Source organism: Odocoileus virginianus, chromosome 6, assembly GCF_023699985.2.
Source record: "Odocoileus virginianus isolate 20LAN1187 ecotype Illinois chromosome 6, Ovbor_1.2, whole genome shotgun sequence".
NCBI classification, from domain to species: domain Eukaryota; kingdom Metazoa; phylum Chordata; class Mammalia; order Artiodactyla; family Cervidae; genus Odocoileus; species Odocoileus virginianus.
Genome location: NC_069679.1, coordinates 75,595,800 through 75,615,791, shown reverse-complemented (window position 1 = coordinate 75,615,791; position 19,992 = coordinate 75,595,800). Strand labels below are relative to the sequence as shown.

At 42.4% G+C, this 19,992-nt stretch overlaps 1 protein-coding gene and 1 non-coding gene across 4 annotated transcripts; one reads left to right on the top strand and one right to left on the bottom strand.

Moving 5' to 3' along the window:
* The first annotated feature begins 509 nt into the window (after positions 1–509).
* On the top strand, positions 510–19,761 carry NOXRED1 (NADP dependent oxidoreductase domain containing 1). Of its 3 annotated transcripts, none has more exons than XM_020904629.2 (7): positions 510–595; positions 1,332–1,503; positions 4,634–4,845; positions 8,051–8,231; positions 8,999–9,150; positions 10,503–10,725; positions 19,418–19,761. In XM_020904629.2, the coding sequence occupies exons 1-7, from the start codon at positions 550–552 to the stop codon at positions 19,593–19,595; spliced, it is 1,164 nt and encodes a 387-aa protein (XP_020760288.2). In that variant the 5' UTR covers positions 510–549; the 3' UTR covers positions 19,596–19,761. The 3 variants fall into 3 exon arrangements, with proteins under 3 accessions (XP_020760288.2, XP_020760291.2, XP_020760290.2); XM_020904632.2 differs by having other exon boundaries at positions 518–591; XM_020904631.2 differs by having other exon boundaries at positions 591–680.
* On the bottom strand, positions 4,463–4,588 carry LOC139035802 (U6atac minor spliceosomal RNA). The gene has a single exon (XR_011488512.1). It is a non-coding gene; the product is annotated as a U6atac minor spliceosomal RNA (small nuclear RNA).
* Positions 19,762–19,992: the final 231 nt, after the last annotated feature.

Here is a 19,992-nt window from a genome sequence, read left to right as displayed (position 1 = left end):
CCTCCCCCGAATTGTTCACTTATGAATGGCTGTTTTGTGAATTTCACCGCAATAAAATTTTCTCACGGTTATCATTTGTGTGTGTGTGGTGAGAACACTTAAGATCTACTCTTGGCAAATTTAAAGTAGACAGTGCTGTGTTGTTACCTATAGTCACCATGATGTACATCAGATCCCCAGAATTTATTTTATCTATTGTTTATCATTTTATTTATTATTTACACATTGATTTCTTGAACACAAAAAGGAGGGGCTTGAAAAGTTAACTCCTGAGTAGTGCTAAGATTTGAATGATATTGGAGTATGCAAAAAGAAAAACATCTAGAAGTCCAGAACCTTCTGTTGGGATAAGAAGGATCCCAGACTGCCCTGGTGTAGTACTCTGAAAGTATCGAAGGAATTCATGCCCTTATGGGGTAGGTCTGGAAAACCTCTAGGTGGGGCTGGCCCCTTTAAGGCTCCAAGACTGAAGTAACCTGGTAGCTAAGGAGTCATAATGACAACTTTCATGGGTAATCCTCCCTGAAAATGTAGTTCTTACTTTCCAGGATGAGACGTACTGAGGATCAGAACCACCTTTTCCTCAGTTTGGTTGGTGAGAGATACACATAGAAGGGCTGATACATCTCTGGCTTCATTTTCTAAAATCTAGATATCCCTGCTCTAGACAGAGGATCATGGTATTTAGTCTAGGTTCTTTTCTACCCTGTGGAAAAAGAGAGTTTGGGGAAAGGGGTGAATTTCTGTGAAATGTGGTCTAAGTGTCCAGTCCTATTTCTAAGAGAATAGAAGGGAAAAACATCCTGGCCCAAGTGCGCCTGTGAAACCCATTGCTCGTGGAAATACAGGTGCTGAAAAATGTGCCCGGAACCTACGTGGATCTTGTCCAGGTTTTTCATGAATCCAGTATTCCTGATTCATGGGTGTAGGCTCAGTAGTCACTCGGTCGTGTCCAACTCTTCATGAGCCCATGGGCTGTAGCCCGCCAGACTCCTCTGTTCATGAGGTTTTCCTGGCAAGAATACTGGAGTGGGTTGCCATTTCCTCCTCCAGGGGATCTTCCCAACCCAGGGATTGAACCTGTGTCTCCTGGATCTCCTGCATTGCAGGCTGATTCTTTACTGCTGAGCCACCAAGAAAGCCAGATTCATGGGTAGTCAGTGCTTAGGAATCCTCTAGGACTCACACTCAGAGAAATGGATGGGAGCTGCCAGTTTGGAACTGAGAGGGGAGGTGCTGAAACCACCATCAGGAGAACCAGCGACTTGGGCACATGCCCCGCTCCTTCTTGGGGGACAGGGGGTTGAAATGATTGGCATCTGTCACTGCAGTAGATGCTGGCTTGGAGATGGACCTGCTAGAGGATCTTGAGACCCTGAAGTTTGAGTCCGGGATTCATGAGGAAGACCACAGCTGGCTGTATTTGCTGGGCCGTTCTCATGGCCTGATGATCAAGGCCTGTGCCCACGCAACCTTCTTCTGCAAGCTACTCCATAATTTGAGGTACGCTGGGTCTCTAGGTTCAGGTAGATAGAGAAGAATCTCACCACAGAGAATCCAGATGACTTAAACTTTTTATATTGGAGAATAACTTTGGCAGGGGAAGTGTCTTCCTACCTTGTGTAAGCTACACTGAAGTACTCCTGGTCTGAAAGCACTGGGGAGATGCATACCAGAGTGCCTGGGCTGTGGTTATGTAAAGTGGCATGGGTTAATGGTGATTTCCTTTTGGTGAGTAGACTGATTAAGTCATCCATTCACCCATCCATCCATTCACTCTCTCATCAGGACAACCAGCTTGTCTTCCACAGCAACTAATGACTGGCCATTTCATTTCTCTTGGCTGAAAATGAGGGTCATTTTTTTTTTTTTCTTTTCGGGCTAACAGTGGAATGCCTCCTCACAAGAAAGCTTCCAGGGACTTTGGGGATCCCTATGGCCAGATGACTAGCCTGAAAACAGGAATACTGCTTTTCAAAGAAGCTCTCAGTCCAGTCCTGGCTTCTTGACACTAGAATAAGAGGCATCACCGACTCAATGGACATGGGTTTGGATGAACTCTGGGAGTTGGTGATGGACAGGGAGGTCTGGCGTGCTGCAGTCCATGGGGTCGCAAAGAGTCGGACACGACTGAGCGACTAAACTGAACTGAACTGAAGAGCCAAGTACTTGGGACTAAGGCTCCTGGATTCTGTAACTCTAGGTCACTCTTGGAGCATTTGTCGCCTCCCCAACCCCCACCCCTCAGTCTACTTCTCAGCTTACTTTCCTGACATTAGATTAACTCCCAGATGGGGGGCCCAGATCCCAATCAAGCGTATTAAGGGTACAGCACATACCTGAGGAGGCCGGGCACTCAGCAGTTTGCTGGCTGGCTGAGCGATAGGGAAGCGTACACGTGCGGGCCGCCCCCAAAGACGTGTGACCAGAAGCCACCCAGGGCCATTCTCAGGAGGCGGCGTCTATTTGGAAGGATCGGGCACAGTGGGAGAACGCTCTCCTCTCAGCCAAAAGAGAAGCCTCACACAGAATGCGGCTTGTCATGCTTAGATGGAAGCTCTGGAGTGAAGACTCCAGTTTCCACAGAAATACAGAACAACTGTAACTGAAGTGAAGGTGAAAGTCAGTCACGTCCGACTCTGCAACCCCATGGACTACACAGTCCATGGAATTCTCTGGGCCAGAATACTGGAGTGCGTAGCCTTTCCCTTCTCCAGGGGATCTTCCCAACCCAGGGATCGAACCCAGGTCTCCTGCATTGCAGACAGATTCTTTATCAGCTGAGCCACCAGGAAAGCCCAAGAATACTGGCGTGCGTAGCTTATCCCTTCTCCAGCGGATCTTCCTGACCCAGGAATCGAACCGGGGTCTCCTGCATTGCATGTGGATTCTTTACCAACTGAGCTACCAGGGAAGCCCCACAAATATCAGATCGTCCTATAACAGCATAAAATGATGCCTTATGTATTCAGGGGTGAGACTTTGTTCAGCTTGGGCCAAGGAAACACATCCAGCGTTTGAATCTGTGAGTGAATCTCCAGAAAGAGTGGCCTCAAATCCTTGATCCTCCCTTTCTCAGGTCTGTTTCCCTTATAAACCATTTTCTTTGATAAATCATCACGTTGGAGAAAAAGCTAAGTTACGTGGTTTCCTGGGTGTGTGCAGAACTGAAATAGCAAACTAGGAGAGGAGGTGTATCGCAGGAGAGGGGTGCACTTGTCCTGGTGGAGATGGAAATGGACCGCTGTCCATGCAGGAAGCAGTGGACTGTGTTCCGGGATAAGGTATGATGTGGCTGTTCCCAGTGACGGTCCTGCGACAAACAGTTAAACAGTCAGACCTTGCGTTTAAGAAGTCAGGGAAATGCACAGTACATGTAACCCCAAAAAAGTTCATTTAAGAAGGTTTTAAACAAGTTCTGATTTTTTGAAAGGAGTATGCTTTACTCTTTGGAAAATTAAGGAGGAACATTTCATTGCATCCAGAGAAGCTGGGTCCTTGTTGTTGTTGTTTAGTCGCTGAGTCAAGTCCGACTCTTTGTGACCCCGTGGACTGTAGCCCACCAGGCTCCTCTGTCCATGGGATTTCCCAGGCAAGAATACTGGAGTGGGTTGCCATTTCCTTCCCCAGGGAATCTTCCCAACCCAGGGATCGAACCTGCGTCTCCTGCATTGGCACGTGGATTCTTTACCCATTAAGCCACCAGGGAAGCCTGAAGCTGGGTCAGTGACACATAGTTGGAATGCTTCTCTCTGAAGGACTTAAGGTGGCACAGCAGGCTGCATTTGAGGAAGTTAAAGCAGAGAACGTCAGAAATTGACAGTCACAAAGGGCTTAGGGAGTGCACGTCTTTTTTTAAAATTAATTTATTTAAATTGGAAGATAATTATTTTACAACATTATGGTGCTTTTTGCCATACATTAACATGAATCCACCACGGGTGCACATCCTGAATCCCCTCCCAGCTCCCTCCCCACCCCAGGCCTCTGGGTTGTCCCAGAGTACTGTCTTTGAGTGCCCTGCTCCATGCATCGCATTTGTACTGGTCATCTATTTTAACTATGGTAATATATATGTTTCAATGCTAGTCTCTCAAATCATCCCACCCTCACCTTCTCCCACATAGTCCAAAAGTCTGTTCTTTACATCTGTGTCTCTTTTGCTACCTTGCACATAGGGTCATCGTTACCATCTTTCTAAATTCCATATATATTTATGTGTTAATATATTGTATCGGTGTTTCTCTTTCTGACTTACTTCACTCTGTATAATAGGCTCCAGTTTCACCCACCTCACTAAAACTGACTCAAACACATTCTTTCTCATAGCTGAGTAATATTCTATTGTGTATTTGTACCACAACTTTCTTATCCATTCATCTGCCGATGGGCATCTATGTTGCTTCCATGTCCTAGCTATTGTAAACAGTGCTGCAATGAATGTTGGGGTCACTTGTCTCTTTAAAAACAGTGGTTAGATGCCACGAAGTAGGTGGGAATGCTTTAACCCTACGCATGTTCTCAGGCCCAAGAGCTTCTTCCATCCTTGTCAAGGGGAGTGCTAACCTTCTCTCCTTTCATACAACACGCGTGCATGTCTTGATATTTGTGTGTGTCTGTGTTCATTCTCCAGAGAATCATTCTCCAGAAAATCAGTACCGGAGAAGCGAACGTCTAAATGTCACTTGACTGGGTTGTGTGAAGAAGCTCAGGATGACGACGCATTAAAGGTGGGCATCATCGGAGGTGGCCACCTTGGGAAGCAACTGGCACGCACTCTGCTCCAGCTCGTCCCCATCCCTGCTGAGAATCTGCAGATCTCCACTCGGAGGCCAGAGACCCTGGGTGAGGAGCATGGGGCAGGCCGTTTGGAAAGGGCCCCTCGAAAGAGGAATCCTTACACACAGCCGACCGAGTTCTCAACTTGCTAGCCCTGAGAAAAGCTGGAGAGTTTTTTTTTAATTTCAATACTTTATTTGGCTGCACTGGGTCTTAGCTGTGGCACTTGGGATCTTTAACCATCATTGTGGCATTCAGGATCTTTTTTCAGTCTCGGCATGTGGGATCTAGTTCTCCGACCAGGGATGGAACCTGGGCCCCCTGCATTGAGAGCACAGAGTCTTAGCCTTTGGACCACCAGGGAGGTCCCAGAAACATTTTTTTTTAAACTTGTTCCTTAAAGTGCTTTTCTTTTCCACCCAAACATTTTTATCCATCTCTCCTCCCTGCACCCTGTGGCCAGATGTCTTTCTGGGTCTTTGATACAGAGAAGCTTTCCAAACAGAATTCAAATCTTCTAACTGGACCAGTTAGAATCCGAGTGGTGTTTACCACTTCCAAACATTTGGCCTTGTGTTTTCAAAAATACCATTTACTGGGGACTTCTCTGGCTTTCCGGTGGTTAGGACTCCGTGCTTCCACTGCAGGGAGCACAGGTTCGATCCCTGGTTGGGGAGCTAAGATCTTGCATGCCGTGTGGCAGAGTCAAAAAAAATAATAATACCATGTACTGAAAAAATTTTTTAAATGTTTTGCAGTGATTCCATTTATTAACCTCTGGTGGTAGAAATCAGAACAGTGATTGCTTCTGGGGAGACTGAGAAGAGGCCCCAGGGAACTTTCTGGGCAGATGTAAACATTCTGTTTCTTGAGAAAGGTGCAAATTCCATGGGTGTCTGCATTTGTCAAAAAGAATCAAACTATTTACTTAAGATCTGTGTGATGCACTGTGTGCAAATTATATTTCAATAATTTTAAAAATGTAAAATAATACATGCATCTTATAAAAAATTTAGAAAATGACTCTATAGGGAAGTAAATAATAACTACCTGTAATTTCCTTATCAGAGTTATCATTTCTTCTCCATTTTTTCTTCTGATTATATCAGATTATACCAGTAAATAATACTATGCAAAGCTTTTTGTGTCCTGCTTTTTACAGTTAATGAATCATGTGCGTATTATTCGACATTCTTCAAAATCATGATTTTAAAGTATGACTTATGATATTTCTGTAACTGTGCCCTACTTAGTAGGACTTCCTGATTCATAATTTTTTAAAAAAAATTACTAGGTCAAAGAACAGGTACAGCTTTATTGAGACACACTTTGTACATTATAAACTGCACATTTTGAAGGTGTACAGTTTGAGGGACTTCCCGGCTGTTTCAGTGGCTGAGACTCCATGCTCCCAAGGCAAGGGGCCTGGGTCTATCTGTGGTCAGGGAGTTAGACCCCACATGCTGCAACTAAAGATCTCACATGTTGCAACTAAGATCTGGCACAGTCAAATAAATAAATATTTTTAAAAAAAATTTTTAAGTGTACAGTCTGATGTTTTAACACCTGTATGCTCCTATGAAAGCATAGACACAGTCAAGTCATAAACCTCTCCACCTCCCTACAGGTCCCACTCAGGAAACCACTGATCTAATTTCTGTCTCTGCCAATTAGTTTACACTCTGTAGAATTTTGTACAAATGGAATCGTACAGTTTGTACTTTTTCTTTGCTGCAAATTAGTTTTAATTATTTTTTAATTAAAGTGTAGTTGATGTATAAGGTGTTGGTTTCAGATGTACAATAAAGTGATTTGGTTAAACATACATATAAATATATATGTTCTTTTTCAGATTCTTTTCCCACATAGGTGATACAAAAGATTGAGCGTAATTTTCTGTGCTATATAGTAGGTTCTTTTTTTAAAATTTAATTTATTTGTTTATTTTATGGCTGCACTGGGTCTTTGCTGCTGTGAGGGTTTTTCTCTAGCTGCAGCGAATGGGGGCTACTCTCTAGTTGCAGTATGTGGACTAGCTCATTGCAGTGGCTTCTCTTGTTGCAGAATACCAGTGTTTGGGTGCGTGGGTTTCAGTAGGTGTGGCTCCCAGGCTTGAGAGCACAGGCTCAGCAGTTGTGGCTCATAGGCTTAGCTTCTCCATGGCATTTGGGATCCTCCCGGACCAGGGATCGAACTCGTGTCTCCCGCATTGGCAGATGGATTCTTTACCACTGAGCCACCTGGGAAACCCTCAGGTCACATAAGTACAATCAAATGATTAACTACCAAGGAGTGGTTTTAGCAAGGATGTGAGTTATTATGTTTCTCTCTGTGTTTGTAAATATCTTGTTGACATGAAATTGTGTACACTTTACTGAAACTACAAGCAGAATTTCCCAAATTACTCCTGGCCTCTGCCCTCTTCCACTCTCTCAGTCTTTCCCACCAATTCAAGCCAATTAAGCTGTTTAACTTTGTCCCAGTCACGCAATTCTGTTTTATAAAGAGCATGTTTTGTTTCGCTTTGGTTGCTTGTCTTCACCCGATCAGGGATCAAACCCATGCCCCTGCAGTGGAAGCCCAGAGTCCTAACCACTGGAAGCCAGGAAATTCCCAGTCACGTGATTCTCAAATCTTCAGTTTTCACCTCTAAATATAGGGATATATAGTTTATAGGGAGATATTATGTCCCTATAATATAGGGACAATACTGGCCTCTGTCTCATAAGGTTCTTGTGAGGATTCCCCACTGGTGGTTTAGTCACCAAGTCATGTCTGACTCTTCATGACCCCATGGACTATACCTCTCAGGCTCCTCTGTCCATGGGATTCTCCAGGCAAGAATACTGGAGTGGGTTGCCATTCCTTCCTCCAGGGAATCTTTCCGACCCAGGGATCGAATGGGTGTCTGCATTGGCAGACAGGTTCTTTACCACTAGCGCCACCTAGGAAGCCACATGTGGTGACGAGATAAAATCGTTGCCACTCTCCCCCCAAAGTTGGGGGCTTCTCTAGTGGCTCAATTGGTAAAGAATCTGCCTGCAATGCAGAAGACCCAGGTTCAATCGGGATGATCTCCTGGAGGAGGAAATGGCAACACACTCCAGTACTCTGGCCTGGAGAATTCCATGGACCGAGGAGCCGGGCAAGCTACAGTCCATGAGATCGCAAAGAGTCAGACAGGACTGCGATGTTCACTTTCCCCAAAGTTGATGTTGAGTCCAAAGTCTTCTGTATTGTGATCTATCCGACTTCTTTTATTCCCTCTCAGATGAATTCAAGAAACTGGGAATCCAGTGCTTTTACCAGAACACTTCTCTGGTTGAATGGGCCAATGTGGTATTCCTCTGCTGCCTGCCATCTCAGCTGCCTAATATCTGCGTAGAAATTCAAACTCGGCTTGGGAAAGACTGCATTGTGTACAGCTTTGTCTCTGCCATCCCAGTATCCAGGTATCTTGTTAGTGAGCACAGGACTGGCAGGACCTCTCTCACCTCACGTCCACCCCTGCCCCTACCTCTCGGAGTTGACCATTCCCAGTCATAAGGTGGAAGCATATTCATCGGCAGAAGGGCCCAAGCCAGCCTTTGAAATTGTGTCCTCCCCATTTTTCCACCAACAGCACTTGTGGATGGGACATTTTCTTTGATGTGCAAATGTTTAGAGTGGAAACAGAGCGTTGCTTCCACCTACTTGGGGCTTCCCCTGTGGCTCTGCTGGTAAAGAATCTGCCTGCAATGCAGGAGACCTGGGTTCGATCCCTGGGTTGGGAAGATCCCCTGGAGAAGGGAAAGGCTACCCACTCCAGGATTCTGGCCTGGAGAATTCCATGGACTGTATAGTCCATGGGGTCGCAAAGAGTCAGACACGATTGAGCGACTTTCACTTTCAACTGCTTGAAGTTGACTCGTGTTCCCTTGTATACGGGTCAGCAGCATGCAAGTTGATGGAGAGCATGTGTCAGATATCCTTTTGGTACGTCTAGTGCTGGGTCCAGCGCCTGGCTCGTGGTAACTTTCAATAAGTGTATCTGAGAAGGATGGGCGAACCGTCCGGCTAAGGGGTTGTGCCCTCAGGGCTGACCCACACCTGCATCTGCCTCTGGGCTGCGCTGTGCAGCGGACTGTGTGGTTGGGGCTGGATGTGCCCTCCGTGGATCACGTGCCTGTTCATTCCAGTCCTGGCTCTGCACTCCCTGCCTGGATGGCTTTACTTGCAGGTTGAAACTCCTACTGAATCACACTAACATCTTGCGGCCCCAGTATCAGTGTGCTGAAGATCTTGCCCACATCTGGGGGGCCAATAAGGAGATCACCACTGCTCTCCAAGACCCCGCGATTCTTCAGGCCACCTGCCCCTACAGCCCTGCTGGTAAGGGCTCACCAAATTTTTGGCACTTTTGAAAATTACCTTCCTCTTGACCTGTTGCTGTCTTATTAAATCCCGGTGTGATTGTGCTCAGGGTGTGTGTGGGGGACTAGATGGCATTCTCAGCTACTTAGGTTTTATATGGTAACAACTTTGGTGGCAAAAAGCAGCCTTTTTAGGGACTTCCCTGCCAGTCTAGTGGTTAAGACTTTGCCTTCCAAAGCAGGGGGTTCGGGTTCGATCCCTGGTTGGGGAGCTAAAATCCCATATGCCTCGTGGCCAAAAAAACCAAAGCATAAAAAACAGAAGCAGGGCTTCCCTGAAGGTTCAGTGGTGGAGAATCCATCTGCCAATGCAGGAGATGCAGGCTCAGTCCCTGATCTGGGAATATCCCACGTGCCGCAAAGCAGCTGCGCCCTTGTGCCACTTGTGAGCCAGTGCTCTAGGCCCCGGAGCCAAAACCACTGACGCCTGAGTGCCCTGGAGCTCGTTTTCTGCAGCCAGAGAGGCCGCTGCAACGAGGGGCCCGTACATCACAGCTAGAGAGCAGCCCCCGCCTGCAGCAACTAGAGAAAAGCCCGCACACAAGCGAAGACCCAGCATGGCCAAAAATAAAATAAATTACAAATATATATGAAAGCTGAAAGCCGCTCAGTTGTGTCTGACTCTTTGTGACCCCGTGGACTATACAGTCCATGAAATTCCCCAGGCCAGAATCCTGGAGTGGGTAGCCATTCCCTTCTCCAGGGGTTCTTCCCAACCCAGGGATCAAACCCGGATCTCCTGCATTGCAGGTGGATTCTTTACCAGCTTAGCAACAGGTATATACATATATACAGAAGCAATATTGTAACAAATTCAGTAAAGTCTTTAAAAAATGATCCACATTTTAAAAGAATCTTTGAAAAAAAAGAATTTTTTAAAGAAGCAGGCTTTTTAAAGGAAAAGCTGAGAAGTGTGATTAATCAGACCCTCTAAGGATGAGTTGGAAATAGCCAGAGAGGAGAGCCTGTTTAAACAAAAGGATGCAGCCTCTGGGACCAAATGGCTTTTCCTGACTATAATCTTGCAGTGTGCCTTATTGCAAAGAACCATGCCACCGATTTCCCAAGATGCATTTGCCATTAGCAATGTCTGCACTAACCTATCTGCAGGTAGGGTCCACACATGGCGGGTTACAAAGGGCACACCCAGGCTCTCGGTCTGGCAAGGAAGAGTGTTTGCTTATGTCCAAGTCCATAGAACCACACTGTCTTGGATAGAAGGCAGCTGTCCTCTGTCTGGGGTTTGTCCGAGGTTCCCTATAGACATTTTTTGGTGGGCTCACTGGTGTTTTCTTCCTCACTGATGTTTAGGGGGAATAAGCCTCAACATCAAGTGGCTGGAGGGGATGTTCTATGCACTCTTAAACTTCTGCACAGCAAAGGACATGCCCCACTCACAAGTGCTGCAGCATCTGAGCGAACTGTTCTCCTCCCAGCACCTCGAGGCCTGTAAGGAGGACGAAGCAGCGCCCTTAAAATTTCAAGCCCAAGATTTTGTCAGTAAGATCTATGCCAAGAACCTGTCTCAGAAACGGTAAAGTATCAGACGGTGGCCATTTGAACTTCTCCCACACTGTTGTCTTAGCAGATGCTTTTAATATTTTTTCCTTTAATGTTCTTTTAAAAAATTCATAAAAATAATACATTCTTAGGAAAAAAAATCCAACTAGTGGAGAAATGAGAGCCCTCTTTTGCCCCCCAATCCCTTTTTATAGACTTCACCTCTAATCACTTTTATATTTTTGTCTTTTCATCTATGTATTTACAAACATATATGTATATTAGCATTATAGTATAATGTGTATGCGTATCTTTATCTATATATACATTTTAGAAACATGGATACTATAGTTACTATGTCATAGGTATTGTTCTGTGTTAGTACAATAATATGTACTTCATTTATGAGGATAGTGTAAACATCTGTTGGGTACATTTCTTTTTTTTAAATTTATTTATTTTTAATTAGAGGATAACTGCTTTACAATATCATGTTGGTTTCTGCCATATATCAGCATGACTCAGCCCTAGGTATACATATGTCCTGGTGGATATGTTTCTTTAACTGCATTTATTTATTCTATTTCCTCTTAATGGCATTGTACCCTGGCCCCACATTTTTGCATAAAAGAACTGCTTTGAACATTTTTATCCTTAAACTTTGCACATTTGTACCAGTAGAATTTCTGGGTCAGAGGTTATATATATTTTATGTTTGATAGATATTCCTAAATTACCTATCAAAAACATGATGCTTACTTATATTTCCAGCAATAGTGTATGAGAGTGCCATTTCACTATAGTTTCGTAACTATTAGATCATTCTTTTTAATCTTTAATAATCTAATGGAGACAAATGGTTGCCCTTGTTACCAGAGACTTCCATGTCACTAAATTCACTGGATACTTTTTTTTTTATTTAAAAGAATAGATTTTATTTTTTTTAGAGCAAGTTGAAGTTTACAGAAAAATTGAGCAGACGGTTCAGAAAGTTCCCATAGAGCACCTGCCTCCTGACCTGCAGTTTCCCCTACAACCCCCTAGCGTTCATGTGGCGAGTTATTATTCCTAAAGTCCAGAGTTTATGGGATTCACAATTTTCTTGTTAATTATGGTAAAATACACATAACATAGAATTTACCATTCTTTTTTAAAAGTGTTTATTTATTTTGGCCACACTCACTCACAGCCTTTGGGATCTTAGTTATCCAACCAGGGACTGAACCTGAGCCACCTATAGTAGGAGCATGGTCACGGGACACTTCTAAATCCTTTTCTTCCTTGGCTATTGAACATACCATCCTTCCTGAAACAATCACGTCTCTTAGTTTTCCTGATACACTCACATGCTCTTCATTTTCCTCCTGTCCCTTTATCCTGCTTTTGCCAGGTCCTCTTCTGCCCCATCCTTAAATCCGGGAGCTTCAGGGCTCTGTCAGAAGCCTTCTTTTCTCAGCCTACACTTTGTTTTGGGTGATCTTTTCCTCTGTGGGGACTTAGGTTGCCATCTTTACTCTGCCAGCACCGGACTCCTACATGCCTTGCCTAGATGTCAGTTCCGCATCCAGGTAAGTTAACACTCACTATCTCCACTGAAACTTAACATGTCTAAAAGCATCCCTGCTCGCATGCCTGCCCTTCGAGTGTTTCTAATTACACGTTCCTTGGAAGAGTTGTTCAGCCCGAAACCTGGAAGAAATCCTTGATTCTCCCCCTTGCCTGCTCCCCTTCTCTTTGGGCTCTGCTGGGTCTTCACTGTGGCAAGTAAGCTTCTCGAGTTGCATTGCATGGGCTCAGCTGCCCTGCAGCATGGGGATCTTAGTTCCCTGACCGGGGATCGAACCGTGTCCCCTGCATTGGAGAGTGGATTCTTACCCCCTGGACCACCAGGGACGGCTCTTGTGTTTTGCATTCTAATCAGTCACTAGTGACCTGTGACACTTTCAGCTTGGGACTCTGCCTCCTGCCTTTGCCTAGGACTCCCTTGGCCTTTCTCTTATGTCGGAGCTCTTTTTCCTGGACCCCTCCTCTGGCTTCATCTACTTCTTCACTATGATGGAATATGCTCTCCTGCGCTAGCTTCTTTCATAAAGGCTGTGTAGTAATTTTTAAGGACTATGTCTGACAATGTTCTTATTCTACACTAATATTTTATTGAAAACACAGCCAAGGTGTAGAATCGAGGTTAGCAGTAATTTCCCTCAGAATTTTGAAGGTAATGCTCTGTCGTCTTTCAGCTTTTAGAGTTGCTGTAGAGAGGTAGAGTGCCATTCTAATTCTTCAGTTCATTTTTGGTATGAAACCTGCTTGTTTTCTCTCTGGAAGCTTATAGTATCTTTTGCTCTCAGCATCCTGAAATTTTATTATGTGTCATGATGTAGGTCTATTTTAATTCACTGGATTGGACACTTGATGGGCCTCTCCCTTTTTTTCCCTTAACTTAAAAAAAAAGAATTGTACAATATAACATATACACAGAAAACTATGTATTCCATAAATTCATGAATATACAGTTTAATGAGTTATTGTAAAGCAAATATACACGTAATTGCCACCCATGAAAGAAACAGACTATTCAATGGTCATTTTCAATCTGCTTGTTAAGTTCTCTGATTTTCTCCAGATATGTCTTTGATAATTTCCTCCCATTCCCTGTTCCCTCTTTTCTTCCTTCTGAATATTTTATTAGCCCAGTGTTGGATCTGCTGGGCTGATCTTTTGATTTTTTTTTAGTTCTCCTATTTTCAGTATTTTTGTCTTTTTCCCCTGCTTTCTGAGAGATTGACTCAACTATCTTGCTTTTGTTTTCGCTACTATATTTACAACACATTTTCATTTTCAAATATTTCTTTAGTCTCCAAATATTCCTTTTTTATGTAGCATCCTGTTGTCATTTTCCTATGCAATACCATTTCTTATCCTTTGAGAATGTATAGAGTTTTTTTCTCTTCTGAGAAGTCTGTTTCCTTTGGAAGTTTTCTGATCATTTGTTTTGCTCTCCATCATTCATTCTAGAGTTTTTCTTTCAATTATATGGAAAACCTTGACTGTCTGCTCATATTTAAGATCCCGGTTACTGAAAAGTTGCTTGGATACTCTGTGTTTGCTACCATGGCCTCTACTGTAGAGTGATTTGATCAGCTTTTCCTTCAGTTCAGTTCAGTCGCTCAGTCATGTCCAACTCTTTGCGACCCCATGGACTGCAGCACGCCAGACTTCCCTGTCTATCACCAACTCCTGGAGCTTACTCAAACTCATGTCCATTGAGTTGGTGATGCCATCCAACCATCTCATCCTCTGTCGTCCCCTTCTCCTGCCTGCAATCCTTCCCAGCATCAGGGTCTTTTCAAATGAGTCAGTTCTTTGAATCAGGTGGCCAAAGTATTAGAGTTTCAGCTTCAACATCAGTCCTTCCAATGAATATTCAGGACTGATATCCTTTAGGATGGACTGGTTGTATCTCCTTGCTGTTCAAGGGACTCTCAAGAGTCTTCTCCAACACCACAGTTCAAAAGCATCAATTCTTTGGCGCTCAGCTCTCTTTATAGTCCAACTCTCACATCCGTACATGACTACTGGAAAAACCATAGCTTTGACTAGATGGACCTTTGTTGGCAAAGTAATGTCTCTGCTTTTTAATATGCTGTCTGGGTTAGTCATAACTTTTCTTCCAGGGAGCAAGGGTCCTTTAATTTCATGGCTGCAATCGCCATCTGCAGTGATCTTGGAGCCCCCACCCCCCCAAAAAAAAGTCTGTTACTGTTTCCATTTTTCCCCATCTATTTGCCATGAAGTGATGGGACTGGATGCCATGATCTTAGTTTTCTGAACGTTGAGTTTCAAGCAAACTTTTTCACTCTACTCTTTCACTTTCCTCAAGAGGCTCTTTAGTTCTTCTTCACTTTCTGCCATAAGTGTGGTGTCATCTTCATATCTGAGGTTATTGATATTTCTTCCGGCAATCTTGATTCCAATTTGTGCTTCATCCAGCCCAGTGTTTCTCATGATTTACTCTGCATATAAGTTAAATAAGCAGGGTGACAATATACAGCCTTGACATAGTCCTTTCCCTATTTGGAACCAATCTATTGTTCCATGTCCAGTTCTAACTGTTGCGTCTTGACCTGCATACAGATTTCTCAGGAGGAAGGTCAATTGGGGTAGTATTCCCATCTCGAAGAATTTTCCACAGTTTGTTGTGATCCACACAGTCAAAGGCTTTGGCATAGTCAATAAAGCAGAAGTAGATGTTTTCCTGGAACTCTCTTGCTTTTTTGATGATCCAGTGGATGTTGGCAACTTGATCTCTGGTTCCTCTGCCTGTTCCAACTTGAACATCTGGAAGTTCACAGTTCATGTACTGTTGAAGCCTGGCTTGGAGAATTTTAAGCATTACTTTGCTAGCGTGTGAGGTGAGTGCAATTGTGTGGTAGTTTGAACATTCTTTGGCATTGCCTTTCTTTGGGATTGGAATGAAAACTGACCTTTTCCAGTCCTGTGGCCACTGCTGAGTTTTCCAAATTTGCTTATATTGAGTGCAGCACTTTCACCGCATCATCTTCCAGGGTTTGAAATAGCTCAACTGGAATTCCATCACCTCCACTAGCTTTGTTTGTAGTGATGCTTCCTAAGGCCCACTTGACTTCGCATTCCAGGATGTCTGGCTCTAGGTGAGTGATCACACCATCGTGATTATCTGGGTTGTGAAAATCTTTTTTGTATAGTTTTCTGTGTATCCTTGCCACCTCTTCTTAATATCTTCTGCTTCGTTAGGTCCATACCATTTCTGTCCTTTATTGAGCCCATGTTTGCATGAAATGTTCCCTTGGTGTCTCTGATTTTCTTGAAGAGATCTCTAGTCTTTCCCATTCTATTGTTTTCCTCTATTTCTTTGCACTGATCACTGAGGAAGGCTTTCTTATCTCTCCTTGCTATTCTTTGGAACTCTGCATTCAAATGGGAATATCTTTCCTTTTCTCTTTTGCCTTTCACTTCTCTTCTTTTCTCAGCTATTTGTAAGGCCTCTAGGGCTTCCCTGGTGGCTCAGAGGTTAAAGCACCTACCTGCAATGCAGGAGACCTGGGTTTGATTCCTGGGTTGGGAAGATTCCCTGGAGAAGGAAATGGCAACCCACTCCAGTATTCTTGCTTGGAAAACCCCATGAACAGAGGAGCCTGGTGGGCTATAGTCCACGGGGTTGCAAAGAGTCGGATAGAACTGAGCGACTTCACTTTCTCAGATAACCATTTTGCCTTTTTGCATTTCTTTTTCTTGGGGATGGTCTTGATCCCTGCCTCCTGTACAATGTCACGAATCTCTGTCCATAGTTCTTCAGGTACTCTGTCTATCAGATCTAATCCCTTGAATCTATTTGTCACTTCCACTGTATAATCATAAGGGATTTGATTTAGGTCATACCTGAATGGTCAAGTGGTTTTCCCTACTTTCTTCAATTTCAGTCTGAATTTGGCAATAAGGAGTTCATGATCTGAGCCATAGTCAGCTCCTGGTCTTGTTTTTGCTGACTGTATAGAGCTTCTCCATCTTTGGCTGCAAAGAATATAATCAGTCTGATTTTGGTGTTGATCACCTGGTGATGTCCATGTGTAGAGTCTTCTCTTGTGTTGTTGGAAGAGGGTGTTTGCTATGACCAGTGCGTTCTCTTGGCAAAACTCTATTAGCCTTTGCCCTGCTTCATTCTGTACTCCAAGGTCAAATTTGCCTGTTACTCCAGGTATTTCTTGACTTCCTACTTTTGCATTCCAGTCCCTTATAATGAAAAGGACATCTTTTTTTGGGTGTTAGTTCTAGAAGGTCTTGTAGGTCTTCATAGAACCATTCAACTTCAGCTTCTTCAGCATTATTGATCAGGGCATAAACTTGAATTACTGTGATATTGAATGGTTTGCTTTGGAAACAAACAGAGATCGTTCTGTCATTTTTGAGATTGTATCCAAGTACTGCATTTCAGACTGTTTTGTTGACTATGATGGCTACTCCATTTCTTCAAAGGGATTTTTGCCCACAGTAGTAGATATAATGGTCATCTGAGTTAAATTTACCCATTACAGTCCATTTTAATTCACTGATTCCTAAAATGTCGATGTTCACTCTTGTCATCTGTTTGACCACTTGCAATTTGCCTTGATTCATGGACCTAACATTCCAGGTTCCTGTGCAATATTGTTCTTTACAGCATTCGACTTTATTTCCATCACCAGTCACATCCACAACTGGGTGTTTTTGCTTTGGCTCCATCTCTTCATTCTTTCTGGAGTTATTTCTCCACTGATCTCCAGTAACATATTAGATACCTACCGACCTGGGGAATTCATTTTTCAGTGTCCTATCTTTCTGCCTTTTCATACTGTTCATGGGGTTCTTAAGGCAAGAATACTGAAGTGGTTTGCCATTCCCTTCTCCAGTGGACCACGTTTTGTCAGAACTCTCCACCATGACCCATCCGTTGGGTGGCCTTACATGGCATGCCTCATAGTTTCATTGAGTTAGACAAGGCTGAGGTCCATGTGATCAGATTGGTTAGTTTTCTGTGATTGTGAGAAAGCCTGAATATTGGTATACTTAAGTCTTTGGGACCCAACTTAGGGAAAGAAAGCTGCATGTGTATAGGGGTTGTCTCATCATTCAGAATATTTTTTCACTTTATGTCTCCCCTTTTCAACCTATCCTTGCTACTCAAACTGCTATACAGCCATGCCATCATCTGTGAGTTTGTTTAGAAATGTAGATTCCAGGGCCCCACCCCAGATGTATGGAATCAGAATCTGTACTTTTACAAACTCCCAGGTGATGTGCCCATTAAAGTTGGAGAAGTGCTGCTCTACAGTCTTTTTTCATCAGATGATCTGTTTGAACAGGAGGCAAGGCATATTAATATTTCCACTACGATTGTAGTTTCTCAAATTATCTTTATATTTCTAATCTTTGTTTTATAAGGTTTGAAGTCATATCATCTGATACACAGAAGTTCCTATTTTTATACCTTCCTGGTGGATTAAACTTTTTACTTCTATCCCCCTCCCTTTTAAAAAACTTTTTAAAAGATAATTTTGATTCACATGCAGTTTTTAAGAATACAAAGAAACCCCATGTGCCGAACAAACCATAGTGCAGTATCTATATGTAGATATTTGTAAAACTATAGCCAATACCACAGCCAGGACATTGACACTGATACAGTCAAGATGGAAAACAGCTCTGTAACTAGGGATCATTCATGTTGTTTCCTCCTAAATTGGCAACCATTGAGCTGTTTTTCATTTCTATGATTTTGTCATTTCAAGAATAGTATATAAATAGGATCATGTATTATGCAACGTTGGGGACTGGCCTTTTTCATTCAGTATAATTCGTTGGAGATTCATCCAGGTTGCTGTGTGTATCAGCAGTTTATTCCCTTTTATTGCTGAGTAGTTTTCATGGCATATATGTACCACAGTTTGTTAAAACATTTACTTGTTGAAGGACATTTGGGATGTTTCCAGTTTTTGGCTATTATGCATAAAGATGCTCTGAACATTCATGTACAGGTTTTTGTATAAACATAAGTTTTCATTTCTTTGGGACAGATGCTTAGGAGTGCAATGACTGGTTGCATGTTAGTTTTTTTTAAGACACTGCAAACACTAGCAATATATAATTTAGTTTCTTTACATCCTCACCAGCATTTGGCGTTGTATTAATTTTTGTTTTACCATTACATGACAGATCAATTCATGGAGAACTGGCATCTTTATAATGCTGAGTTTTTCCATCCATGTACACAGTATATGTCTCCGTTTATTTATCTTATTTCATCAGCATTTTGTAGTTTTCGGTATACAAGTCCTTTACATGTTTTGTTAGATTTACACTAAGTATTCCATTTTTTGTGTGTGAAAGGGACTACATTTTTAATTTCATTGCCCAAGTGTTCATTGCCAATATATATAAACAAAATTTATTTTTCTATGTTTATTTTATATCCTGTGACCTTGCTGAGTTCATTTATTGGCTCTAGAGATTTTTTTGTAGATTTGTTTGGATTTTTCTACATAGACAATGATGTCATCTATAAATACTGATGATTTCAATTCTCCCTTTCCTATCTGTATGCCTTTACTTTCTTTTCTTGCCTTATTGCACTGGCTATAACTTCCAGTGCTATGTTGAATAAGTGTCATAAGAGCATATATCCTTGCCTTACTATTGATTTTTAAATACTATAAAACTCTACATCTTAATGCTTTTTAACTTGAATTCCACTATAGACTAATACTTAACACTGCCCCATTTTTATTTACATGTTAACTCTTTCTCTAAACAGTTGAAGAGGTTTTCTGTTTTTTTTAAGAGGATATTGTAAAAGAAATGAGGTCTCTCCCATTTCTGATTTCTATGATCCTCTTATGTATTTTCTATCTAAATTCAAGAAAAATATACCAAAAAGGATGTTGATTTTATTATCATAATCATTCCCCAGTTATGAATTCCTCCCCAAATGTACTTAGAGAATTGTACATGTGAAAACTCATAAGTACAATTAAATCCACATATTGAATAGATCCAGATGAAATTTTAACTAAGGATTTTAATTAGTTTGGTATAGAAAATGAAGAACCTTACTTCCAAGGGAAAGAAAACTTTCTTTAAAGGCAATGTTTAACAGATAATCAGATGTATTAAACAGACATAAAACAGTAACAGTATTTTTTTCCCTACCCCAGGCCTTTCCCCTTGTTTGATCTGACTACTGTGCAACTCAAGGAAACTCCCTTTAGCCAGTATCTGTCAAACAGCACTACTTTTCAGGACCGCTTTATCCATCTATACTGTGACTCATTTGGCATCTCCCTAACCAAAGAACAAGAACCAGAGGTTTCCACGGGTTCTCCATCCCAATAAGAGAAGAGACATCTCAGGAATCATGAATTTTTCTCCTTCTAATCAGGTAGTGCTTTGATTATTGCAACTGTCAGTGGAAGTCATGTATTTGTCTGGTGTTTCCCATATGTTAGGCAATGACGAATTACAAAATTGTACTGATGGCTCTTTAAAATCTAGAATAAAAGTTCTTTACATCAGTATGTTTGGGTGTGTCTGGCTTTTGAAAGCAACTGAATGAAACTACATAAACTGACACATTTAAGTAAGCTGCTTCCCCAGCAGCTAAATATCAATTCAGTAAATTCAAATTATGTCATCTAAATGCTAAATTCAAGAAGCTATACTGTCATTATTAGATGGTTACATACTTTTTCTGTAGCATTCTTTTCCTATAGCAGTATGTAACTACATTCTA